This window comes from Poromitra crassiceps (genome assembly GCF_964638095.1).
Source record: "Poromitra crassiceps genome assembly, chromosome: 8".
Classification (NCBI taxonomy): Eukaryota; Metazoa; Chordata; class Actinopteri; order Beryciformes; family Melamphaidae; genus Poromitra; species Poromitra crassiceps.
This window is the reverse complement of record NC_139629.1, coordinates 16,027,908-16,055,876: the sequence shown is the minus strand read 5'-3', so window position 1 is coordinate 16,055,876 and position 27,969 is coordinate 16,027,908. Positions and strand designations below refer to the sequence as shown.

The 27,969-nt window shown below is 44.0% G+C and overlaps 2 protein-coding genes across 2 annotated transcripts in view; one reads left to right on the top strand and one right to left on the bottom strand.

The window, feature by feature from the left end:
- LOC310780834 (ras-specific guanine nucleotide-releasing factor RalGPS1-like) overlaps positions 1 to 27,969 on the bottom strand; it is a gene marked incomplete at its 5' end in the record, with an annotated part of 140,086 nt that overhangs the window by 83,145 nt on the left and 28,972 nt on the right. Inside the window, 1 exon segment of the mRNA XM_083641339.1 lies at positions 19,060 to 19,186. Coding sequence (XP_083497465.1) covers positions 19,060 to 19,186 — 127 coding nt within the window.
- Positions 1,625 to 8,696, top strand: LOC310781809 (angiopoietin-related protein 2-like; the record flags this gene model as incomplete). The annotated part of the gene is made up of 6 exons (XM_083642439.1): positions 1,625 to 2,044; positions 3,058 to 3,271; positions 3,596 to 3,904; positions 4,760 to 4,953; positions 8,000 to 8,270; positions 8,497 to 8,696. The coding sequence occupies 6 exons, from the start codon at positions 1,625 to 1,627 to the stop codon at positions 8,694 to 8,696; spliced, it is 1,608 nt and encodes a 535-aa protein (XP_083498565.1).

The following is a 27,969-nucleotide window of genomic DNA, read 5'->3' as shown; positions in this document are numbered from 1 at the left end:
CGACCTGCTCTACCTCCTGAGCCACAGCCACCCCTAAGGAAATGAATTGAAATACACTGATGTAGACTGAACTGGCTTGGCCAACACAAAGGAATCGGCTGAGGATGTATGATGTAGCTACATACTTACTACTACAATCTTCAACAACTGATGAGAACACTGCTATTGTAAAGGGAGGTTTCTCTCGTTGTGTTTTGTGTTGCTCAACATTCCGATCCTGTGATAGCATTTTCTTCTCCACATGACGCACAGAAACATCACCACAACATGGAGTGCTATCATATCTAACTCTGAGCCAAGACACAGAAACATCACCACAACATGGAGCGCTATCATATCTAACTCTGAGCCAAGACACAGAAACATCATCATAGCATGGAGCGCTATCATATCTAACTCTGAGCCAAGACTGGAAAGAGGGAAGACTAATCAACACGAGCAGAGTCTATTCACTGATGCTTTGAGAAGAGTAATGCTTTTCTTGGATGGGATGAGGGTAAAGTCAACTTGTGCTTTGAGGATTTCTATCTTTGATTTCTTGGCGTTAGTTGTATAGAAGCAATTAAGATGAGGAGCACTGGGCAGTTATCACAGAAGAGATCTCAAGTGGTCCCCAAAACTGAAAAAGAGCCTTGGGTTATGTAAATAAGTATTAAATAATACTTTTATTGAAAGCCAAGGGAGGGGTCAGGAGTTTGCACAACTTGAGCTCAAAATTATTGAATCTACCAAGAATCTACACCAGTGTTTCTCAACTGGTGGGTCGGGACCCAAAAGTGGGTCGCTGGGCCATTTTGAGTGGGTCGCAGATGTGTGCATGAGAAAAAAAAAGTTCTTCTACTCATTGATGAGGACACTGGCGTCCGCGGCCAACATTATTGTATTTCAGAGGCTGTAGCAGGCTCATTTTTAAAGCCAGAGTGAAGATACTGTTACCATATGAAACTAGAAGACTTAAGGCATCCATTAGTACCAACATGCCATGCTAGCTTGTTGCAAAGGGGGCTAAATGACGCTACAAATTTAGGCAAAATTTTGAAAATTTGGTTGCGACTTAATGACTAAGGAAAAATGTGGGTGGTGAAGCTAGACCAGTTGAGAACCACTGATATAACCTACTAGATAAAAGGAAAATGGAGCAGCCATTGCATAATAAGGAAACACTGCAGATTCTTGATAGATCATCCCCCCCCCCCATATTTTATTTTTAAATTTTTCAGAACATCAAAAACAAAAACAGAAACAAACTCAGACATGGGAAAGGAAAAAACATACACATAACATTACATTACAAAGTAGTGCCACCAGCCACATAATGTGCTTATGTGCTTGTAATAGATGTGCATAGAATCCCCTTAATAATGTATTTTAAATTAAATGCATAGAAACGCACGTTCTTCAAGATGTGATGTGGTGGCAGAATGCTGCTCTATCAAACCAGAGTGCTGTTATTTCAATGAGACTTCTGAAATTTTCAGTTGGGGTGCATGAATAAAAAATAGCATTGTTATTGAGGCATATTTTATTGCGATCAATAATAATATTGATTTATTGTCCACTCCTAACTGATTATCTCTTCACCTCTCTCATTTTCCAGAAAACACCTTTTTTAGAAGACTGAGCTATGACTCTCCCTGTGATGGTTTCACTGCTGCTGCTGTTGGCCTGTGGACCTGGACCTTCTCTCCAGGGAGAAGCCCAGGAGATGGAGAGCAGAGATGAGATCCTGCAGAGCAGAGATGAGATCCTGGAGAGCAGAGATGAGATCCTGGAGCGGGAGTTCTTCTACGTGCGACGTCAAAAACGCTCCCCGGATGCCGACGCCGCATCCGCCCGAGCCGACAAATGTTCCTATACCTTCATCGTCCCACAGCAGAAGAACACAGGGGCCATCTGTGTGAACTCTAAGGAGCCCGAGGCCATGCTGGAGAACCGGGTGAACAAGCAGGAGCTGGAGCTGCTGAACGGCGAGTTGCAAAAGCAGCGGCGGCAGATCGAGGCGCTGCAACAGCTGGTGGAGGTAGACGGGGGCGTGGTCAATGAGGTAAGATAAGATATACTTCATTATACAACATGTAGTTCCGACCAAGCAATCTGGTTGGTCAACTACATTTGGATCGTTCTCAAATCAGTGCAACAGCACACCTATGAGTCATAGCAGTGCTCAAATAAAAAACACTAAAATATTATTCTAAATACCAATAAAGTTTTGTTATTTTAATTTTTCTGTTCGAATTGCCCCACAATATGAAGACCTTTTGTTTATATATTTTATTTTGTTGGCAACTGTTGATAACCGCAATATTAGACGAAAGGGTGTGATTTACCATAATTATTGGCACTTCAGTGATGCGTACGGACCTCGGCGCACTGCTGTGCCAATAATGACGGTAACGCACACCCTCTTTTGTAATATTGCTTTATTGTCCCATAGGGAAACATGCCTTGGGCTCCAAGCCAGTGCATTACACAGCACAACATTGCAATGAACATGCATGCAATCATACACACAGCACACACACAAACACAGTACACAGGCTGTATAGGACCTATACAGGACCTATACAGCCTGACGAAGACCAGTGAGGTTGTCCCCCGGTGTATATATGAAGATGTACATTGTTTGTTAAACTGTATCATTCAGTACACATTTACTTTACTTTGTGATTAAACTTGCTACAAGTATCCAAGAAGCTTATTTTTCTTAATTGTTATATTTTTGGCCTGCTGAGCATTCTTGTGCCACATTTGGGATTTTTCCTTATCTTCAAGTTTGGCAAATAATAAAACCAGACCTAATCAACCGATGGTTCTTAAATAAGGTAATAGATTAATAAAGTGCTACTTGTTGGCATTTAATACCTTAATAGCGGATGGGATGAATGCATGCTAGTACCAGGTCAATCTGCTTTCTGGCACCCTAAACCATCAAACTGAGGGCAACACCTCAAATTCTAGATTGAGGATGTGTGTCGGGTCGTTCTTCTGTGGTTCCCTGAGCAAAGATACAGAAACTGAAGAGAATGGTGCTCTTTTCTCCTCCCTGTGATCTCCAAGGTCAAGCTGCTGCGCAAGGAGAGCCGCAACATGAACGCCCGTGTCACGCAGCTTTACATGCAGCTGCTGCACGAGATCATCCGCAAACGGGACAATGCTCTGGAAGTGTCGCAGCTGGAGAACCGCGTGCTCAACCACACTACCGAGATGGGACGGCTGGCTGCAAGGTACCGCGACTTGGAGCACAAGTACCAGCACCTGTTGGCCCTCGCAGGTAGGGAAGAAACGATTACCGGTTTAATGATAAAAGTACTGACGGTTAGTAGTATTATCGTTTAGATTTTTTGATTAGCATTAAAACCATGTTAGCGTGATTACAGCACTTTGAAAAACACAGAAAATACTGTCAATAAAATTAGCAACAGTCTCCCAGACGCTGGCACACAGCCTTGGTGAAATGCTTTCAGTGAGTGCATCAGTACTTTTTGAAAATGTTCAGCACATTTGAACAATCCTGCGATAATACTGATAACAGTGATAATCTTGGTCACTATAATGGTGATATGAAATGTTCATACCACTTCATCTCCACTTGCAGGCAACCAGAGCACTCTGATTGTGCAGCTGGAGGAGCACTGTAAACGGGGCAGTCATTCGTATGGTGCGGAGCGGGGGAGAAGTCGTCCGGTCCGTCCTCAGCTACCGATCATCCCTCAGCCTCCTCCACAGAGGCCTGTAGTTCCTCTTGCCAACCCTAAACCCTACCAGCCACCAACCTATAGCCGCCACACAAACAACCAGATCACAAATGAGATCCAGAGTGACCAGAACTCGAAAGCATTACCGCCTCCGTCGCCTACCATGCCAAGTGATACGCAAAGTTTGTCCACCACCAACAATTCCTCTGGTAAGTGTTGCCCACACTGTATCGCGCACGTTCAACCCTTCCCCTGATCTAACATTGACAGACATAACTACATTATTGTAAAATACTTGCTTACTTGTGCTATTGTCTCGCTTGACCAGACTCTCTCTCTAATTTATTTAAAGATATTTTTGAGTGAGTACCATCTGGTATGATTCAAAACTCTGCTGAGCAATTTACAGCTTAGAATCTTGTATACAGACGAAAACACACACACGCGCACGAATGAACGCACACGCGTGCGCACGCACCTAGAAACAACACAGTAATTACCATTTAGTTTAGTGCTGGAAAATCACTTAACAGTCCTAATTAAAAGTGAACAGCAAATGTCTTGAGGCAAAAATACTTGTAGTCCTCTGGATTAGGGAGAAGCGTGAGACAGACACCGCTTCTGTTTTGTGTTTAAAATAGTGCTTTAAAATAGTCTTTTGATGTGACAAACAAATCTCACATTAGAAGTTTGTTTTTAAGTATGAAAAATGTGATTTTATTTTTAATGAAACTGCCCCTCTCACTGACAGGAGATGACATGACATCCTTCCTCTGTATGGGGCGACAATGGGCATACGGCAATTACAATATTCCAGTATTTTTTATAAGTTACAACATGGAACTATTATGGAATTGCGTTGCTAGGGAACAGTTTGAAAGCTAGCTTATTTCCTGACCGCTATTGTATTGGCATCACACTGCAACAGGAAGTAAGCTCGGTGCAATTTAGAATGTTGTCAAGTTGAAACTGTCTATAACTAGAAACTGTAACTTGAAACTGTCTATAACTAGACAGCAATAATAGCTTCACGTGTGACTAAGTCCCTCATGTTTCTTGGGCAGGTCCTTTCAGAGACTGTGTTGCAGCGCTGGAGGACGGGCACAGCAGCAGTGCCATGTACCTGCTGAAGCCAGAGAACGCCAACCGCCTCATGCAGGTGTGGTGTGAGCAGAGACATGACCCCGGGGGCTGGACCGTCATCCAGAGGCGGCAGGATGGCTCCGTCAACTTTTTCAGGAACTGGGAGACTTACAAGGTAATGATAACAAACAGGAAGTGGGAGACTTACAAGGTAATGATAACAAACAGGAAGTGGGAGACTTACAAGGTAATGATAACAAAGGACAGAACAATGTCCCGACAAGTCTTTGGTGCCTTATAACGCATTTCAACCGCCGGTATCGGCTCGCCTTTTTTGGTTTTCCACTGGGCAGCACCGGGCTGAGTGATACTTTTTTTAGTACCACCTTCCTCGAGGTTCTAACCGGGCTGATGCGTTACTAAAAAGGTGACGTCAAAACAGTGCAGACTACTGTACTGATTGGTCAGAAAGAATCGTCTTGCGTTGCGCACACTGCTAACAGTTAGCTAGCAGGTTAACTTACCCTCTTGTGTAAAAAAGAAGTTCTCCAGCGCACACCAGGGTAGGAAAATAGACACTTTATTAACTTTTAGGCTACATTAAAAACAGGAAACAAGGTGAACAACGCGTTTCACAAAGTGCTTCATCAGGTTCGCTACCCTGGTGTGCGCTGGAGAACTTCTTTTTTACTCTTGTGATTCACCCTGCACCAGCCAGCACCCAGGAGAAGAGCACTGCTGTGCACAGGGCTTTTCTCAGCTGTTTACCCTCTTCTGTGTTAACGTTGCCGCAAGAGTTGGCCATCCTTAGGGCGGCTGCAGCTCAGGAGGTAGAGCAGGTCATCCCCTAATCGCTTTGGATAAAAGAGGTTGGTGGTTCAATCCCCACCTCCTTGGGCAAGATACTGAACCCCAAATTGCTCCCGATGGCTGTGCCAGCTCCCTGCATGGGTAGCTTGCTCCCATTGGTGTGTGAATGGGTGAATGTACCTACTCATTGTAAAGCACTTTGGATAAAAGCGCTATATAATAAATGCAGGCCATTTACCAGTTGGCAAAGCAATCAATGAATCAATAAATCAAGCATGGCTACTCTCCCTTTATGAAGATTTATCAGCACGGTTGGAATCTACCTTTGACCAATCACAATCTCTATCTCGGACTGCTTGGCTGAAACTACCCGTCGTTGTGTACTATGTAAGCCATCATCAGAGAAACTGTACAAATGAAATCTATGAGATCACAACACTGTCACTGAAATACATTGAGCTGCAGCCAGTGCAGTGATTTAGGGACTTAGCCCATTGATACCTGATGCAGCATTTGCGTGTATATCCCTCATTTGTGTGCGTATCCCTTTAAGACGGCCTTAAAGGGATACACACACAAATGCTGCATCAGGTATCAGCGGGTTAATAACCATGTAGTGGTTCTGCCCGTTACTACTGGTCGGACCCAAGATGACGTAAGCCGAGTGCACAGGGTGAAATATTTAGTTGCCAAAGATTTACATTCTGTGGCCCAGAGGGTGGACGGGCCAATTTAGGATCATTTTCGCAAGCCTTTAAACTCGAGACCAAAACACGACGGAATACTTCCAAGTTGCCAACCGAAACCGCCCACCCACCCTCAATGAGTCAATGAGGCACTTTAAGATACACACGAGCTGCCAATGACATGCTCACATTTGGCAGCGAAAGGGTTCCGTCCTGATTCAGTCCATGTGTTCTTTAAGTGAAGCCAGAGACGCAGACACACAGTGAGCTGCTGCTGCTAGAGAGAAGATCTTCAACACATCCTGCCATGCTGCCACTGCTCTCCTCGCTCTGACATCATCCCAGTGCTGCACACACGCTTGGAAAACATGGCTGCTTTAGCGCTGGTGTGTTGTCACGGCTGTATCCATGGGGAGGAAAACGGCTTTTTTCGTGCACATTTTTCAAGAAGTGAGAATGGGTACGGCCGCCTATGGAGTCCCTAATGGGGACGTGAGGGAGAAAAAAAATACACGATGGAGGCGAAAACAACAAAGACATACTCTTGCATTCTCTTGTAAGTGTTGCCTTCTCCCAAGAAACGTTTGTTCTCTCTCGCAAAACTTTTGCACTAAACATAGATACTGCATTGAATTTTTTGAATGCACTTTTATTTTTTAGGATTTTCAACAAAAAAAATTGCCAACGTAAAAGTTTCTTGGGAGAATGCAAAAGTTTCTCATGATAATGTAATACTTTTGCGAGAGAACGCAAACGTTTCTTGGGAGAATGCAATACTGTTGCGAGAAAACACAAAATGTTTTGATCTTCCATTCCATTTTTTTGTTTTTTCATCCCATGTCCCCCTTAGGGGTCGGTAGTTGTCAAGCCATGCTCTAGGGCAGGGATCCCCAATTACTTTTCACCAAGGGCCACATTTTGCTGAGGGCCGAGCGCTGGGGGCCGAACGGCACCGGCACCAGAGCGCCGGCGTGAAAGATTTGGGGCATTTGAAGCCAGGTTTAGAAAGTAACTCATTTAAATGAACAGTTGTGATGTCATTATTCAGTCTTAACCACCAATATTTTACCCTTTTCTCACTCACTCCTATGTCACCACCCTGCAGGGCTTGAAATTAACTTTTTTGACCACCTGCCAATATGGCTGCTAGATTTTAAAGTTACCAGCCAATTAGAATTTCCACTAGCCAAAATGTTTTTCTTGAAATAAACCAGAATATGAGTGGGTTAACTTAAGCATAAGCATCAGTAAGTGGCCCGGGATTCTCAAAGCCTGTGTTGAGGGTCACACAAGAACAAAAATGCACTCTTGAAGCTAAATAAATCCAAAACCAACAAGTGAATTATTTAAATGTAGAACAGTGAGATTACTTTTAGCCTTTTAGTCATAAAGATTATTGAAAGATATTCCATATTCCAGACTATAATGTTGTAACAGAAGTGGAGTATTGGCCAGAATGACATGAACATTTGGACACTTATTCAGTGGGTATCTTGCATGTTGCGTTCAGGTGCACTGTTTGTTTGTTTTTTGCAATTCCACCGCGGGCCACACAGGGGGCGATCCGCCAATTTAATAGCCCGGCTCTAGGGTGTATAACTTAGACTCAGTTCTCAGTCTTAATCCGGCACCGCTCACCAAACGTCTGGAAACCGAGACTATGTATAACTTAACAGTTGAAATGGATTATTCCTGACTCATTTCCGTGTCCTCTTCCTCTCACAGCAAGGCTTTGGAAACATAGATGGAGAGTACTGGTTAGGCCTGGAGAACATCTACTGGCTGACTAACCAAGGCACCTACAAGCTGCTGGTGATGCTGGAGGACTGGTCCGGCCGCAAGACCTTTGCAGAGTATGCCAGCTTCCGCATCGAGTCGGAGGCAGACTTCTACAAGCTGCGCGTGGGCCATTACCACGGTAACGCTGGAGATTCTCTTACCTGGCACAATGGCAAGCAGTTCACCACACTGGACAGAGACCATGACGTCTATACAGGTGAGCGAAATGCCACACGAGGGGGATAGTAAAAAATGTATGAAAATACCGATAGCATTACCGTTTGTCGAGATGCTTATTGATACTCCGGTACTGACCAATTTAGAACCGGTCCTTATGGCGCATGCTATAAAAGTGGGAAGAAAATGAAAATGTATCTTTTTTTATTGTAATTTATTGTATGCCAATTGATGATGAATGGTGATTGTATCCCTTGTTTCTCTAGGTAATTGTGCCCATTACCAGAAGGGAGGCTGGTGGTATAACGCCTGTGCTCACTCCAACCTGAACGGCGTATGGTACCGTGGGGGCCATTACCGCAGCCGCTACCAGGACGGTGTCTACTGGGCCGAGTTCAGGGGCGGAGCTTATTCTCTGAAGAAAGTGACTATGATGATCCGACCCAACGCAAACACCTTCCATTAATACTTCTGCCATTCAAAATCCACGGCAGCCATGTTTTCCCCGGACAGGCAACTCCTCCAAAGGGACTCTTTCTCTGTATCCTGAGAAAAAAAAAAAAATCATCATATTTTGTTTTGATTTATTTTTCTTTGTTGCTTTCCATTCATGATGTGTAGCTTAAAAGTGCAATGGCTGACGTGACGACGACAACAACATAGGAAACGCGTGCCATTTTATTCCTTCTACAGGCATTGGTTTTACTACCTGTAACCTCGCTGGACTCGTCAAGCAGCATCTGGAGGAGTCATTCTATGTTATTTCAGAGGTCAATGTTAATGAGAGTCGAGGTGTTTGCAGGCGTGGGTCTATTGTGGTTGATCACTGAAATGGGGGTTCAAGCGACAGTTGACCCATGAATGAAAATTGTGTCCTCATGTCTTCCCCCTCATGCCGGTTGTGTCCTCATGTCTTCCCCCTCATGCCGGTGTGTCTTCATGTCTTCCCCCTCATGCCGGTGTGTCTTCATGTCTTCCCCCTCATGCCGGTGTGTCTTCATGTCTTCCCCCTCATGCCGGTGTGTCCTCATGTCTTCCCCCTCATGCCGGTGTGTCTTCATGTCTTCCCCCTCATGCTGGTGTGTCTTCATGTCTTCCCCCTCATGCCGGTTGAAACACAGGTGAAGTTTGTCCATATAACACACAGGGAGGAGAACTGGAGAGAAAACCACTCTCCATTCACTTCGGTTTACAGGAATTTAGTTTGAGTTCAAATCAAGAACGAAAGGAAATAAATGGATAAAAGATGATGTAGGTAGAGACAGGACCCTAATGGACTTAAGAAATTAAACCAATATTAACAACTATTTCATCAAAGCATGCGATCAAAGTTGTCCTGTACTGAAGTAAATGGTGATTGGTTTTCTCTTGAGTTGTGTGCAATATCCAAATCGCAAGAGTCTGCAATTATTTGATAAAGGTAAAATGTGTCACAACATATTATACACTACCATTAAATGAAGCATTGTGGGTGCTTTTTCTTTTCTATATCGTGCAGCCCTACTGTACGGACAAACTTCACCTGTGTTTCAACTGGCAGATGACAGAATTTTCATTTTTGGGTGAACTGTTCCTTTCAGCACGCGTCTCAAGGAAATCAGAATAACTTTCTCCACCAAGGCCAATGAATGGCCAGGCTCCAGGGATTTGTCAGGTGACTTGGCACAGGTGACAACAGGTATCAACATAAGACATATAAGGACAGTGTCCTTTTTAGGACACTCAGGTGCACATGGTACAGGGGGACAACAGGAAATGCAGTTGTTTCTCATTTCGTTCGGCCACTTTGATGCGGTACTGCTGCACTGCCGTGGCTGCAGTGAGGGAGGAGTGGGGAAGAGGGGGGGGGGGGGGGGGGGGGTGTAAAGAACAAAGAAAGCCTTTAAATTAACCCATTGATACCTGATGCAGCATTTGCATGTATATCCCTAATTTGTGTGTGTATCCCTTTAAGACCGTCTTAAAGGGATACACACACAAATGCTGCATCAGGTATCAATGGGTTAAATAAAAAGCGCCCACACAAAGTACTGCAGTAGTACAGTGAGGGAGGGAGGGGGGGTGTAAGTTTTGAAAATCCCCTAAATATGATGCTACCAAAACAGACACTACAGGTGAATAAGGTAAGTTTAATTCATAGATATCACCATGAACTTCCTCAATTGATTACTTACATTAAGATAATTATTTGTTTGTATGACATGTTTTCTGAAATTGTATGTTTAATTGTGCAAATGAGGCACAAATATATTTGCATACATTTCCAGAACAGAAATGTGAACATTGGATAAAGCTAGGTTCAAAGTTCTCATTTAATTTTGTTGACATATTAGAGCCAAAGGTTTTTAGAGAGGGCATTTTGGATATCTCTTTTTATCAGTTAATCAGTTTGTGTCCCCCCCCCCATTTTCATCTTCAGAGTATACCGCAGGGATGACATTTTTTAAGCCTTACCCAGAAATTACCCACATTCTGTGGTAAAATGCCTGGGCCAAAAACAGTGGAACCACAAAACACTTAGTGGCAATAAATGGGTACTCATGTTGTTATTACTGTACAGTACGTGTTGCTGACTGAATCCAACAGGAGAGAAATCTATTTATTTTGATGCAGAATTTCCTTGAATATTTCCACATTTCCTTTGATTTGACAATGTCAAAACAGAGTCACAGGTCACCACACACACACACACACACACACACACACACACACACACACACACACACACACACACACAACGTTACTAAGACTTCTTGGAGACAGTGAAGAGAGGTTTGGCCAGTCTGATCTATTACATCTATGTACCGGTAGTTTAATACAAATAGAGATCTTGCTTGCTATGCAGTATGCACGCTCGATTCCTAGTCTCGTCCGCTGCGCGGGCTCGCTATCGCCCACTCTGCAGCTCGGCTGCTGCATGGGCTCGCTATCGCCCGCCCTGCAGCTCCATGACCTCGCGTGCTCTTGGCATGTGTCAGTGATGATGTCATAGACATTGTGATATCATCAGTGATTTTCCCTATGTCCTCCCCCCTCCTGCGTGGTGGGCACACCCACGCTGTACCCACAGGCTCTGACAAGTGCACTTTCACCATGCCCCTTTACTATTACACACTAACACGCACCGACACCCAGGCATCCACTCACCAGTACATGTTACACACACTTTCCTAAAGGACCGCAATGGAAACAAGCCGTCAGCTTTATTGCGTTCATCCTTTTGATAATGGTGGGCCTATATATGTATGTACGACATGTATATATGTGTTCATTGTCAGTAAAGACTTCAATCAATCAATCAATCACAATGTGGGACAAAAATGTAAACAAACAGAGCCCACTTACTCCCTTTTATGATGATGATGACGATGATGATTTAACACTATAATCCAAATTTGTCCCACACCGGCCCACACCGAGCAGAGGGGGCATGAGCCCTGTCTATGTGAACAGGCAAGGCTTAACTCAAATGACCTCAAGTCCAGTTGAAAAATCAGCAACCATGTTAATTCTACTAATACTCATGCAGTCTGAGCTTTGGGAGGAAGATAAAATGGCGCAATGTACAAGAAATGTACAAACACTTACAAATGAAGAACAAATCAACAGCTTCACTCACACAGACAGGCCCAAGTGGTGCCTCCCTTTTTGTCAGACCACGTAGACCAAGTGTGTAGAACTCAATGACTCCTGCCAAAGCAAACAGCACAGGTTTACTCTCTGTGTTCAACACGTCAGCCTGCTGTAGGTTTACTCTGTGTTCAACACGTCAGCCTGCTGTAGGTTTACTCTCTGTGTTCAACACGTCAGCCTGCTGTAGGTTTACTCTGTGTTCAACACGTCAGCCTGCGGTATCAGTGCCGGGATATGCACCAGGTCCTCTCTGTACATAATGCTGTTTTATTAAGATTATTTTTGTAATCTGTATATTACCGGTCTAGCAATAAACAATGTACAGCCGTGTTTGTGTTGTCTGTGACGTCATTTCCTTTGGCTGCAGACAGAGGCACTCTTCTGTATGACTCTTGTTCTATCTGCTGAACTGGAAGAAGAAGAAGAAGAAAGTAGCATCGACCTTCCAATCCGCCCACTCCACTGAGTTGAGTTATGGCTGCTTCTGCTCTGGCATGGTGACATGCTGCAACAGCCATTTATAAGTGTAAAAAACAACTAGCACACTGTGAGCACCAAGAGGGACTAATGATTAGCCAATCAGAACATCCGGACCTAAAGACAACAATGGTGACCGTTAATAGACCAGATGCTATAGACCAAATCAGCGGGATGTTTACATTTACTTCCGGGTACCCCTGGGTCCACACATTATAATGGCGGTGAACGGCACAAACTGACGTGTTGAAGACAAAAACAGACAAAGAAGACAAAAATGGTTCGTCCGTGTTGTGTTGTTGTTTAATATCATTCATAACAACACTTTCACTAACGTTAGTGGAGACCAGACTAGCTTATTTACCTGTTGGACCAGACCAGAGTAGACTTGACGCTAAATTAAATTAACGTGGCGTCGGTAGCTCTGTCTGTAACGTTAACGAGTCTGCTCTCGCCGAGAAGAGCCTGGTGACGCGAGGTTACGAGTCTGCAAAAAAACAGCGAGTTTGACAGACAAACAAACATTATTAGCTAGCTAACACTACATAAAACAAACACAGAAGAAAGGCTAGATAGTCGGACAAGCATGTTTACCAACCGTTTAACCATTTAAATTGAAAGTAGTCGGCCGAAAACAACGAGAGGGTTTGACAGCATTTATTTGACAACACGCACATTTAAACCTGCCGCCTTCCCCAAGTGGTACCCGGAAGTAAATTTGTTTACATGGTGACGTCACGGTGATTTGGTCTATTGAGGTTGTTTTCAATCGATTAAAAGAACCATTTTGAAATCTGAACAGCACTCTGCTTTGAAGGCATTTACTGCACACGTGTCAAACTCAAGGCCCGGGGGCCAAATCCGGCCTGGCACCTCATATTCACCTTATGTAGCCGCGCCCATTTGACCCGGTTGTGTGGTCGTGTGACGACTTCCGGCAAAACAAAAAGAAAAAGAAAATCGCTGGCTGCTCCAATATAATCTAACTCTGAATTAACTAATAATTTAGCCAATTGTATGTAACATACCAAATAAAAGCAAACGGCAATGTCTAAGAATGCAACGCCATGTAACTGGCTCGTTAATTCTCGCATTCCAGGGAATTACGTTAACGTCTGCAGGTCTTATAGAGGTAAGTGGCTCGAGCTGCGCTCGGAGGAGAGAAAACCATCTGAAGCTTTCTTTGTTGGAGTCCAGGCTAGAAAGTGCTCGTCATTGTCGACGATAACATTATCTGACCTGGCTAACAGTGGATACTCGCTTGCTTGCTGTGTACCGAGCTCAAAGTAGTAGGCTAAGTTCTTTGTTTTACCCCCTGCACTGTCCACTACAAAAACAACTCTCTTCTTCTGATGTTCTTTTATATTTGGCGCCGTGACCGCCGGAAGTGTTAAAACAACCCGGAAGAATTTGGCCCACCCCCGCGTATGAACATAAGGTGAATACGAGGGATCAGCAGAGCAGCATTTTGGTAAACAAACCGCGTCACTGGGTGGTAGTCTCGCTAGCCAGCCTCTCTTCCTTTCCGTCAGAGAGTCTGGCGCTGCAGGTTTCCATTGTGGGATTGCGAGAAAAAAATGCTCTGTTTGGGTTAACCAATCATCCTCGTCTTGGGCGGTGCTTAGCGTTAGTGCCCTTGGAAAATAGTTTTGGGGTGGAACTTGTGCCGAGCAGGCCTTCTTTATTGCACAATCCAAATTTTCTTCAAAACTTGCCATTTTCAGCGTGTACTAGCAACGAGTTAGCCTGTAGGTTTCTGCCGTTAGCTTTCTACGCTAGCTAGTTAGCGTCGTTGTTTTCACATTCGGCGGCCGGGAGCATTACAGCGACACACATGGGAGCTGATTGACATGGTCGGAGCCAATGACAGAGCGTGTGACAGAGCTTGCAAGTGGGGGAGCGGATATCCTGCTGCCACCGAAACAGCCGCTCGAATGGGAGAGCAGCTTTAGAGCAGGGGCGGGCTTATCCCTGTTGCCTGTTTCCACGACGCCAGACTCTCTGACGGAAAGGAAGAGAGGCTGGCTAGCGAGACTACTGGGTGGCAACAGCAATGGAACCCTATGGAGCCCAAGTGGCACAAGGCTTGTGTGTCTGACTCTAGCCGGCTTGACTCTTCACATTTAAAAAACTGCAACAGTTCACACAACTTTAACACGACATGCATATATTATACATCAAGCTCTTGAGCTACTTCTGCTCTCACTCAGGATGTCAAAATAGAAGCGATGTCATGTATAGTTTTTGAGATATGAACGTTTGATTGGCACAAGTCATACTATTAACTGCCGCGGGGTTCCGCATTCCTGGGTGGCAGGTGACGTCACGCTGATTCGTCCTATATTCGTCCTAGATTTGTCCTTTGCAATGCAGCTAAAAATAGCCAATGTTAAATTGAATAATAGTTGTAGGCTAGGCTACTAGTTGTCTGTTTGCCAATGTTTCCTTAATGGAGCATTAAGTTTTTACAAAGAAAAACAATAAAAATAAAATTAGAGGTAATTATGAAATATGATAACACGTAGGCTAGATACATTTATATTGCGTTACATTTACAACCGGCCCCTTGAGGGCAACCATAATGCTGATGTGGCCTGGGATGAAACAGAGTGTGACACCCCTGACTGTATTCAAAGTTGAGATGTTTTGTTGTTGTTTTTTCAATCTCTCACTGGATTAGATTCAGGTTGATGCGTTGTTGGTCTCTAGTGATTGGTCACTGAAAATGGAATTCCCCTCTGAGATTTCCCCACTGGAAAAGGGGTGGAGTCGAGTGGAGGCGATGTCAGACTGAAGAAGGAAATTGAGTTGAACGAGTCGACTCAGTGTGATATCAGGCTAAGAAGAAGGCCTCTCAGTGTCCACAGTGGGCCAAAGGGACTGCTGCAGTACCTTGTGTTCGTTTGTGGCCAAACGAAATGAGAAACACCAAAGATCTCCTCCGGGTCCCCAGCAGCAAGCGCCGCACCATGGGTGAGCGTTAGGGGTGTCAAAAATAATCGATTATAAGATGCATCGCGATGCGGAAGTGCACGATTCTGCATCGATTCACAAATATCAAAAATCGATTATAATTTTTTTTATTTATTTTTTTATAATCAAATAAAATAGAATGGAAGTACATGCAGTTGTTTATTTTAATTATGGATCATAATACAATGCAATTCCAAATGCACTTTTATTTTAAAAGTAGCCACACAGTGAGAAAAAAGAAAGTGAGAAAAAATAAATCATGTATTGCGGAAAAAAGTGATGCATCGATTTAAGATGCATCGAGATGCATCGAGATGCATCGATAATCGTAATCGAATCGAATCGTGAGGCCAGTGAAGATTCACAGCCCTAGTGAGCGTGCCTTCTGCTCGGCTGCACCACGGCCAGCACCATGGGTGACCGTGCCTTCTGTCAGCACCAGTGGCTCCTGCATTACAATACTGGCTTTGTTTGGGCAGCTAAGCAGGTCTGGCCTAGGATACTCCTTGGATGGGAGACGGAAAGATGCTGGAAGTGGTGTTGGAGGACCAGTAGGAGGTGCTCTTCCCCTCTGGTCCGAATGGTCTGATGAATAATCTGATCTGATGAATACTCTCCCCAATGCCCCAGGGCAGAGACAGGGAGTCTGTCCTGTGAGTGAGCACCGTCCTTCAGATGAGATGTTAAACCGAGGTCCTGACTCTCTGCGGTCATTAATGATCCCATCGGCACTCCCATCGGCACTCGGTTACACGGGGTGTGACCTGGCTAAATTCCCAAACTTTCCTTTCCTTCAATCATGGCCACCTAATCATCCCTCGTTACCTAATTGGCACATTCAGTCCTCAACTCTCCACCATTAGAGCTGATGTGTGGTGAGCGTTCTGGTGCAAACTGGCTGCCGTGCATCACCCAGGTGGGTGCTACACATCATTGGTGGTGGATGAGTTGAGCTCCCTCCCCCTCCCTCCCCTGATATCTGAAGCGCTTTGAGTGTCTTGAAAGGTGCTATAGAAATCCAATCAATTATTATTATTATTCTGCTGGCCTGCACCGCGCCCAGCACCAAGCTCCGCACCATGGGTGACCGTGCCTTCTGCTCGCCTGCACCGCGCCTTTGGAGCAGTCTTGCAAACCACTATGGGCAGCACAGACTCTGGACTCTTCCAAGAGAGGCCTAAAAACCTTGTTATTTAAGAAGGCTTTCTCGTGCTAACTTTTTAACTATTATCAGTTGTATTGTCTGTTATGTTTTTAACTCTGTAGCACTCTGAGATTCTCTGTGAATGATAAGTGCAGTATAAATAAAATGCATTATTATTATTATTATTATTAATAAACAACTGTAGTCATCAGTTTTGAAGAGCAAGCCGGCCGGGGGGAGCGGGTTAACCTTGCCGTCATTCAAGTCAAAGCTGTGTTCCTATCCACATGTCTCGGCTGTGATGAAAGATTCCATTTCTACAGAGACTGAGAAAGCGCTCGATATCATGATATGTGCCTGGAAAAGCCATTAAAGGGAAATGGGGGAATAAAATACAATAAAGCAAAAATGAGAATGAATAAGCGAGCAGAAACATATTTGGACAAATTCTATCACTTAGCACTCTGCAACATCTGCAATCAATTGAACCCTCCAGGGCCCATGATTCCTTCTCCATTTAATATGAATGATAACAAGCTGTACTTTTGATCAAAAGGGTAAAGTCACTGTGGCTATTATGTTCTATCTTAATCTAAATGCCCGATGTTTTTTGAGGGGAATTGAGAAACTGCTTTGAGACACACACACACACACACACACACACACACACACACACACACACACACACACACACACACACACACACACACACACACGAATACTGCTCATGGAGACACACTTTTTGCTGTTTTCTTGTGTTTTCTGCCAGAAAACAGCAAAAAAAGTGTGAATTTTGGACATTCATCTATTTAAAGAAAACATTACTTAGCATTCATCCTGACGGTAAGGCTTCAAATTTGTAGTTTTTACAGTGTTTTCATATTTTTCACCATGTCCCCATTGTTTGGCATAGGGATCCATTTCCCATATATTTCATGCAAACGTGGATGCATGGAATTGTCGTTTGGATATGAGGACGTGTTGGAAAGGAAAGATGGAAAAGCAGAAGAAAATTGCCAACAACAGAGAGGTGCTACGTGAAGCCAGGAACAAAATGTTAATACTAAAGTAATTGTTGTCTCCACCATTTCAATGCAGGAAGATACAGCATGTGTTCAGTACAGTATGGGTTAGGGAGAGGTTATTCTGGGGTGAGGGGGCCCGGGCAGACGTGAAGTGTTTCCTGAAGTTGCTGAGTTTTCAGGTTGCAACGGAAGAAAGGCAGTGACATTTATGTCCACCACAGGTCCAGACATGATGCAATAACCAGGTCATAGAAAGATCTCTGTCACCATAGTGGGCCATGGCATGATGCAATAACCAGGTCATAGAAAGATCTCTGTCACCATAGTGGGCCATGGCATGATGGGAGCTTTAGCAGTCTTGTTTGCCAGCAGCAGGCTTTTGAACTGATACCACCAGCCACAGTAAGCTAGTGAGAGAAGTGCAGGAGGGGCTGACTGCGTTACTGTAGCTGTTGGGAAAGAAACGCAAGGAAATGAGTAGCACTGTCCCCTTCTCAACTAGTTCTGCACAGGTGCTGCTATGGATGGACCGCTTTTTTTTAACCCATTGATACCTGATGCAGCATTTGCGTGTATATCCCTCATTTGTGTGTGTATCCCTTTAAGACCGTGAACCGCGGCTCGCGGTCTTAAATAAATGGTCATGATTCAAATACTTCATCCCCAGACTGAATGCCATATTCTTCCAATCAAACTAATGCTGGACAACCATGCACTGTATGTAGAAATACTGTAACTTAGATCAACCTTCCTTGCAGCATCTCAGAATTTGCATAAAAAATAAACTAGTGAGCCTAACTCAAAATATGCACTTGGTGGTCCCCTAAATTGTGTTGAGATATTTATGGAAAATTTAGACCGGTGAAGATCTTATAAAAAGATGTCGGAGAGATCTCTGGATCCTTGCAAAGATGGCTCAGAGACTGTTTTTATATTTTTCCTTGGACATCTTTGCGGCTCCTTGGAAAACCACAGATCCACAACATTTTATTTGCACCAACTACATGGCCAGATGTCCCAATGTTCCATAGAAGCCAATAAATGTCCATGTAGGATTATGATAAATAGGGAGTTTCAAAAAACTCTCTCTTTCATCTAACTATAAAGGCAGGGATCTCGTCTGTCTGTTTATCACATATCTCGAGAACCGTTTGTCCGATCTACTTCACACTTGGTTGGCAGGTGTATTGCAAGGGACCCTCAGGAGCGGAGCGAACGTGCATTGCACTAGTATCCTCAAAATGCTGAAATGCCATAGAACAATCATGCCAAAGAAGGAGGCCATATTGAGGCCAACATCCTCAAAACTCACAGAGAAAGACGCATGCATCAGCTGTCAAGATCAAGCAGACAAGGCGTCCCCCCAGTGGGTCCTCAATTTCAGTTTGGAGCATCAAACCACAAAGCTTGTGCAATCATCTTATTAGTATTTCAAAAATACAATCTATTTTTACCTTTTAAAAAGAAGATTTTGTGTGAAAATGAAATACTGGATATGAAAACTGTCTCTATGGAGAAAGCAATAGAATAACAAAGCTGTGAAGTATGGATCAGCGCTGAAATGACATTGAACTTACCGAGGTAGGGAATACAGGGCACTATCTTGAGGGAGCGGATGTACTCTCTCATGCGAGTGTAGTTCTCCTCCTTGGACGTCAGGTAGTTGAGCTTCTCAAATGTGGCCTTGTCTTTCCGACTGATCAGCTGGAGGAACGACAACGAAAAAAACAATCCTCAGGTCTGATACATCTCTACTTTCTCATTCAGTGCTGTTACGGACACAATTTAGTTTTTTGTTCTTATTTGTTTTTATTTGAATTTTGGATCAGTTTTACTTTCATCTCCTTGCCACCTATGCCCTTTTCCTAGCAACGTTTTGAGGTGGTAAAGCAGGTAAAACTTATTATTATTATTATTATTATTATAAAGTTAAAGTTTTCCCACAGATTTCGCATCCCAATAGTTACTGGCCAATTCCCTGTCGTGGTCGTTGCTCCATCCCCCGCCATCCCCCCATTTTTGCCTGACAGCACAGCGTTTCACCAGCAGGACCTAGCTGACCTAGCTCATGAGAGGATCACGCTCCGCCCCCCCCCCCCCCCCCCCAGTTCCCCTCCCCTCTGAAAAGGTGCCCAGACCGACCAGAGGCGGCACTGGTGTAGCAACCAGGATAGATACCCTTAAATCCAGCTTCCCACCCGCAGACACGTCCAATTGTGCCTGTATGGACACCTGAGCAACACGGGGGGCTCGACCTCGTAGGGATATTAGACCATGTGCAACTGCAATAAAGCTGGATTACTGCTGCAGTCTGACACAACGGTTTGTCAAGCGGAAAGTTTTTTCTGCACGAACACCAGTGTGTTCCTGTCTTATTTTAATGTCTGACTGACGCATTTGAAGAAAGTTATCACTACAATATTATGACATCAGCCCAACATCTGCTGCCTGCAGCTGGGAAGCCTCACACAGACGTTCCCATAACCCACAAGGGGATAACTGGCACGGGCACTCATCCTTTCTGTGAACTTTTCTAAAACTGTCTCTCTCTATCTAGCTAGCTTGTCATCTTTCTTGCAAAGTAGAATTACTCAACCATGGCATTAGTGACAAAGAACAGAAAATATTTAATCTTCGTTTTCTACATCCACGTGTGCTGGTGAGGACTCTTGCAGTCATTTCATTTGACAGCGGTCATTTACAATGAGGTACAGTACAGTACAGTAGGGCAGGCTTGCGATATTTCACCCTGAGTACTTTAGACACATTTGGGAAAGTCTGGCTTATAGTGTATTTTCTTGCCAATGTGTGGCCCAAGACGTCCTCTCAGGCACAAACCACAGAAGTCAGCCTTTCTGAGTGCTATTCTCTTCCATCAGATGCACAGGGTCTCAACAGCATCTACGTTATTGCCAGCTGTGACAGCAATGGCTGGTACCGTTTCCACCTGGTGTGTGTGTGTGTGTGTGTGTGTGTGTGTGTGTGTGTGTGTGTGTGTTAGGGTTGTCAAAAGTATCGATAGTATCGAAAAGTATCAATACTGAAAATTTTAATTGGATACAATACTCTTTTGAAACGGATATCGATAGTACCGAAAGTATCAATACTAAAAAATTTAAATGGATAAAATACTCATTTGCAACCGTTTTGATACCATCAGTGCTTTCTTTTAATGAAAAATCACAGATTTTTCCCTCCCTATCATCGGGTATCTGTTGCTTCAACAATTAAGCTACTGTAAACGGGCTAATCTGCTCCAAGTTCAAAGTTTTATCAGGCCTAGATTATGGAGAAGTGTGCGTCTGTCCGTCCATCTGTCTAACTTTTTTGCTTCTTGATGTGTCATCATCCCCCCCCCTCGAAAATGGTATCGAGTATCGATATTTTCCTGGGTATCGGTATCGAAGTAGAGATTCTAGTATCGTGACATCCCTAGTGTGTGTGTGTGTGTGTGTGTGAGCTGCAAACCTGGCCAATATGGGCTGGGGCCGGGCTTTTTTTTTTAAATGAATTGAGCCAACGGGGCTGGGCCGGGTTCGGGCCCGTTTCAATAATAATAAATAAAATGAAGCTGTATTACTCGCTTTATTTTACACAGCAGAGTGAGACCAAGAGGAGGAGGAGCGCACAGACACGCACACACACACCGTCCCCACACACACACCCTCACCGTGACATTAGTCTGCCACTCCAGTCCACAATCCACCTCATGACATGTTTCAGTCAGCGTGCTGTCACTGTCAGCATAAAAAACAACAAAACAAGCCGCGTGTGTCCGTGTCGTGAGAGAGAAATAAGAATGATCGATGGACATAAAACAAAGTTTGCGAGGGGAGAGTTCAACAGTCCCCACTGCAGTAGGGAAAGCTCATTTCAACCTGTTGAAAACGAACCCATCTACCATACATTGTGAGGACACTAATGTGACGTTATTCAATGCAGCTATAAACGGTAAGTCTGCTGTTTTCATTTCGATATGCTTGAGTGACATAATGTTTCAGTTTGTGGGCATTGTTGCTGTTGGCAATTAAACAATCTTCTCGAGACAATATGTGTGGATTTTGATAGGCCACGGCAGGGTTCGAGTTATGGGGGGACCTATGGGGTCTTGGACCCCATAGCTAGAGTCTGGGACCCCATAGTCCAGAACACCTGTGGGACCCCCACAAATATAACTTTTTTATTTTTATTTATTTTTTCCTTTTTTGTGTTCCAAATAACACATTTTTCGATGGAATAATTATTATTATTTATGTTAACTAGATAAATAGGCTAAATAAGAAACATGTTTTCAGTTTTCCCAAAACAACCGTTTGAATTGTTGTGTGAAATAGGCTGCATTTCACCTCCAAGCCACCATGTGCCGCCCATGAGCGCGTGTTCTACTGCTACAACCGAGTTGCAGGGAGAAGAAGCCACAACATGCAACCATCACGTGATGTAAACAGCCGCCTGAGCCAACAAGATCTTATTAATCTTTAGTATAGCGTTATCATGCCACTGAAGAAAAGGCTGAAGCTGCCAACGGGGTGTACAAGCCTGGATAGCTTCGGTTTCAGAAAGAAACAAAGAACGACTTCAGACAAGGGACAACGACCTGTTAGTGCAACAGCTAGGTTGCTACTAGCTAGTAGGTAAGCTAACGTTATGGTCTGATGATGAGAGGAGAGGAGAGGAGTCTGAGATTTTTCATTTTGTAAGTATTACGCCTACAGTTGTTTTTTTTCTAACAAGATGCTGCTACTGTATCTGCTGAAATATGCTGCTGTTTGTTGCAATTTGTTTTTCATTCACAAGTTCTTGATTACCTGTGCACAAGGGGTTTGTTCGTAAGGTTAGCCTACTCTGGTAACTTCCGGTCTGTTGTTGCTATGCAACGGTAGCGTAGGGGATGGCTGCCCCATTCATCTGTTTTCTTCTTGTTGTTGTTTTTAGATAGCGTTTCTTGCTGAGTGCAGAGAACTGCTCGGAAAGCAAATTGTATGAGCATTATGTATTTATTTTTGTAGTTTTTGATTTATAAGTGCAGAGACAGAGTTAAATAAATGTTAATTTAAGTTAAGCAATTTTGTCTCATTTGTAAAATTAAATTGTTGTATTTTATCAGATGCAAGTGTAAGACTGAATAATAACATCATACAACAGTCTAAACCGAATGTTAATTTAAAATGAGATATTCCTCTAAATCTGGCTTCAAACGCCCACAATTTGAGGAAAAAACGGCCCAATTTTTTTTCGGCGACCCCCTCCGGGGGCCGCCGATTTAGGGGGACCCCATAGCTATCTGACTATAACTCAAACCCTGGGCCACGGTAGCGTGTGTGAGAGGGGGAGAGAGAGACAGAGAGAAAGCTGCGGTGGTTGTCTTTATAGGCAACGCAGTCTAGCAACTTTTTGGACCAACGAGTTCAGCAGCGCGGCAGAGAGAGAGATGCACAGAGAGGGAGAGAGAGATGTGTCGTCATATCGTGATATTGATGTCGGGCCTCGCAACGGGCTCGGGCCAATTAATTTCATAACTCATCCGGGCCGGGTAGGGCACGGGCCTGCATGTCGCGGGCCGAGGAGGGCTCGGGCCGAGATGTCAGGCCCGCGCAGCTCTCTTGTGTGTGTGTGTGTGTGTGTGTGTGTGTGTGTGTGTGTGTGTGTGTGTGTGTGTGTGTGTGTGTGATCATGGCACAATGCGTTTCTGGAGACACCGATGTGACTGCTGACGACAGCAGCAGGATGAATTCTGAAGTGTTCCGGGCAATATTACCGGAACAGATGTTTGGATGTGCCTCATAGTCCTACCTACACCTCCCCTGTGCCTCATTACTGCTGCTACTATTATGCACCTCATCATTGTAAATATTGTGCTACTCTGTCAATATCTGTAATCTTTAAGCTCATTACTGCAGCTACTTGTGATGCAGCTTGTACTTATTTTGTAAACAGCTAAATCTAGGCTACTGTACCTCTCCTGGCTGTCAAGTCTGTTTATATCTGTGAATCTTCTTATATCTTCATATCTTATTTGTTTATATCTCGTATATTTGCTCTTATCAATGTTACATGAGCACCAATCACACCAAGTCAATTTCCTTCTATGTGAAAACATACTTTGGCGAATAAAATAATTAATTGATTCTGATAGTCCTACCTACACACCTGCGCATAGGCCTTATAGTCCTACCTATACACCTGCCTTGTGTCCATAGTCCTTCACCAGGCTGATAGTGTAAGCCACTGTGTTTCACTGTGGAAAAACTGCCAGCTTTGTATATACATGCACAACATGGTACAGTATCTTTACACAGAATATAAATCCTGTATGCTGTTAGGTTCAGTAGACAGAGTGGAATACATGTACTTCCAGAGAAAGACTGGTTATGGTGTTCTGGAGACTATGAGATCATGTCCCTCTACTGTTTCCCATTACCAAGTGTGGTTTTTGACATGGGCAAGCGATAATTGACTCCCTGAGAAATAATGGAGATAATGACAGACTATGACTGCGTTCCATTAAGCACTAACACAACTATTTCCAAGTGCACAATCTAGCATGGCCATACCGCCAAATATAAATATTGCATATGATAGCTAATAATTAATCTTGACTATGTGTGGTCCTGACAGAAATCGAGCATTGCGATAGTTCTTTTTTCCACAATGTTTATTGTCATTTCCTTATGAAACATACAGTGACAATAAGACTGTAGACACAATACAATACACACAGTCAACTTGTAGACACAATACAAATAGAATAAAACTAATAAAGCACTTGGCCACATTGCTCACAATCTTCAATCACAAAGTTTCAGGCAAGGCCTACACCCTCCATCTTTGATGATCCTCAGGTATGGTTCCCACAGCTGAGCAGTCTTTCCGCTTGCCTTTAGCAATGTATGTTAGTCTTTCCAGACCGGTTTGAAAGTTCCTGTATCCACATTTTCAATGATGGAGTGTCCATACTCTTTCAATATAATGCAATAATAGCTCTACTGGCTTGAAGAAGTCCTAGCTAGGTCCAGCAGTTTAGACTGTTTTGATGTTTGTAAAAAGTCCATTGTGATAATCGTTCTAGCAGGCCATGAAGTCGAGCTCAGTCTACAAACCCAGCCCACATCAGCTGACTTCCCTCTAGGCTTTCAACTGGCAAATCTCATACAGGGCTCCTCCCCTTTTTAAAGCTGCTTCACTTCCGAATTCCGATGTCTTTTTTCCGGCTTCTCCTCCACCCCTGCTCCTCCTTTCATGCTGTGTCTGACTTAAACAATGTCATTTCTGTTGTCATTGTTGCTTGTTCTGTTCTGTACCGGGGGGGTCTTTGCTGCTGCTCTCCCTGCCTTAGGCTTTCCAGTAAGCGCATGGAAGGGCAGGGAGCTGCCAGAACAGAGCCACGCCGACAAATAGAAATATTGCATAATGGTAGCTAATCATTTTGACTATAGCGGTCCCGACAGAAATACACAAAGTAGCAAACAATACAAACTAAAAGTAAGAAAGTAAAGAATGACTCTGTGGAGAAAAGCTCCTCCTCAGGCGCTGCTGAGAGGTGTGCGCGCTACATCCTCTCAGCCCATCCAGTCACCATTTGAACCCAAAATTGACTTGGCTCCAGAAATAAAACAAAGAGAAGAAAAAAATAGAGTATATAACAGAGGGCAACGTGAGCGTATTCCTCCACACTCAGGGACAGCATCTTGTTGCCCAGGAGAAGCTGGGTGTGTCCAGCCAAAGAGCAGAGCAAGAGGAGGGCCCCCAGTGATCCACAGAAGTACAGGGTGCACGGGATCTTGTTTTGCATGATGATGTTGAGGACGGAGAAGGACAGCAGCACCATCAGGCACACCTCCAGGACTTCTTCACACCAGAAAGTGAAGTCATACTTGCTCTGTCGTGAGAAGAGGACGACATTGAAGCAGATGACGACGGTGATGCCTATAGCCACGATGACAGTGGTTGTGTCGTAGGAGCTGGCATGCATGCATATTATTATGTAGAAGATGGAGAAGACGATAACAAAGGACATGGTGACCAGCACCTGCTCTGCGAGAAGCATGAGGACCTTTCTGATGAAAGCTTTTCGGATAGTCTTGTCCTCAAAGCCAGAGTTGGTGAAGCCTTGCATCTGGGTGAAGGGAGCTGGACCAAACCCTGGGCCTGCCTGCGGGTAGCCAGCTGCAGGTGGGTACGCTCCCCCAGGGCGCTGGCTGTAGTCAAGAGGGAGGACGCCGAAACCTGACTGAGGTGCTCCATAGATGTTGTTCTCACCCATAATAGGGAAGCGACTTTTGTGCTGGGACATGGTGCTGAGGAAGGCTCACTGTACTCCAAACAATGGTTTTATCATTGTCCTGATGCAGAAAACTGTTGAGATCACAGTTGCACCGGTCCTATTTTACCTCTGCACGGGAGGATTTATGACATCACTGATGATGTCACAATGTCTATGACATCATCAGTGTTTGTCATAAAATCACTGATGATATCACTTATGGATAGAATTGATGATGTCACCAGTGTTGTCACTCAAGCACATCACAGTTGCACCGGTCCTACTTTACCTCTGCAGGGGAGGATTTATGACATCACTGATGCTGTCACAATGTCTATGACATCATCAGTGTTTGTCATAAAATCACTGATGATATCACTTATGGATAGAATTGATGATGTCACCAGTGTTGTCACTCAAGCACATCACAGTTGCACCGGTCCTACTTTACCTCTGCAGGGGAGGATTTATGACATCACTGATGATGTCACAATGTCTATGACATCATCAGTGTTTGTCATAAAATCACTGATGATATAACTTATGGATAGAATTGGTGATGTCACCAATGTTGTCACTCAAGCATAAGTCGATGTTTGAGGCAAATTTGATGAAATTCCGTCAAGGCGTTCCTCAGATATCGTGTTAACGAACATACGTACGGACATACGTACGGACGGACAACCCGGATCCATAATGCCTCCGGCCTGGCTATCGCCGGCGGAGGGATAAAAATGCAATGAAAATCCCCATCAAGGTGGGCCGTAAGTGAATCAGATACTGTTTACAAGTTTGTTTTTTTCTTTCAAGATGAATCTATCACCACCCTTAACCATAACAGCCATAACAGCAATGTTAATTAATGATCGGTATAGCCCAAAATGTTCATACTGGTGCGTCCCCAATTCATTTCATTGTCTTACATGACATTCATTTTCATGACCCTCTACTGTTTCCCATTACCAAGTGTGGTTTTTGACATGGGCAAGCGATAATGGACTCCCTGAGAAATAATGGAGATAATGACAGACTATGACTGCGTTCCATTAAGCACTAACACAACTATTTCCAAGTGCACAATCTAGCATGGCCATACCGCCAAATATAAATATTGCATATGATAGCTAATAATTAATCTGGACTATGTGTGGTCCTGACAGAAATCGAGCATTGCGATAGTTCTTTTTTCCACAATGTTTATTGTCATTTTCCTTATGAAACATACAGTGACAATAAGACTGTAGACACAATACAATACACACACAGTCAACTTGTAGACACAATACAAATAGAATAAAACTAATAAAGCACTTGGCGACATTGCTCACAATCTTCAATCACAAAGTTTCAGGCAAGGCCTACACCCTCCATCTTTGATGATCCTCAGGTATGGTTCCCAGAGCTGAGCAGTCTTTCCGCTTGCCTTTAGCAATGTATGTTAGTCTTTCCAGACCGGTTTGAAAGTTCCTGTATCCACATTTTCAATGATGGAGTGTCCATACTCTTCCAATATAATGCAATAATAGCTCTACTGGCTTGAAGAAGTCCTAGCTAGGTCCAGCAGTTTAGACTGTTTTGATGTTTGTAAAAAGTCCATTGTGATAATCGTTCTAGCAGGCCATGAAGTCGAGCTCAGTCTACAAACCCAGCCCACATCAGCTGACTTCCCTCTAGGCTTTCAATTGGCAAATCTCATACAGTGCTCCTCCCCTTTTTAAAGCTGCTTCACTTCCGATGTCTTTTTTCCAGCTTCTCCTCCACCCCTGCTCCTCCTTTCATGCTGTGTCTGACTTAAACAATGTCATTTCTGTTGTCATTGTTGCTTGTTCTGTTCTGTACCGGGGGGGTCTTTGCTGCTGCTCTCCCTGCCTTAGGCTTTCCAGTAAGCGCATGGAAGGGCAGGGAGCTGCCAGAACAGAGCCACGCCGACAAATAGAAATATTGCATAATGGTAGCTAATCATTTTGACTATAGCGGTCCCGACAGAAATACACAAAGTAGCAAACAATACAAACTAAAAGTAAGAAAGTAAAGAATGACTCTGTGGAGAAAAGCTCCTCCTCAGGCGCTGCTGAGAGGTGTGCGCGCTACATCCTCTCAGCCCATCCAGTCACCATTTGAACCCAAAATTGACTTGGCTCCAGAAATAAAACAAAGAGAAGAAAAAAATAGAGTACATAACAGAGGGCAACGTCAGCGTATTCCTCCACACTCAGGGACTTGT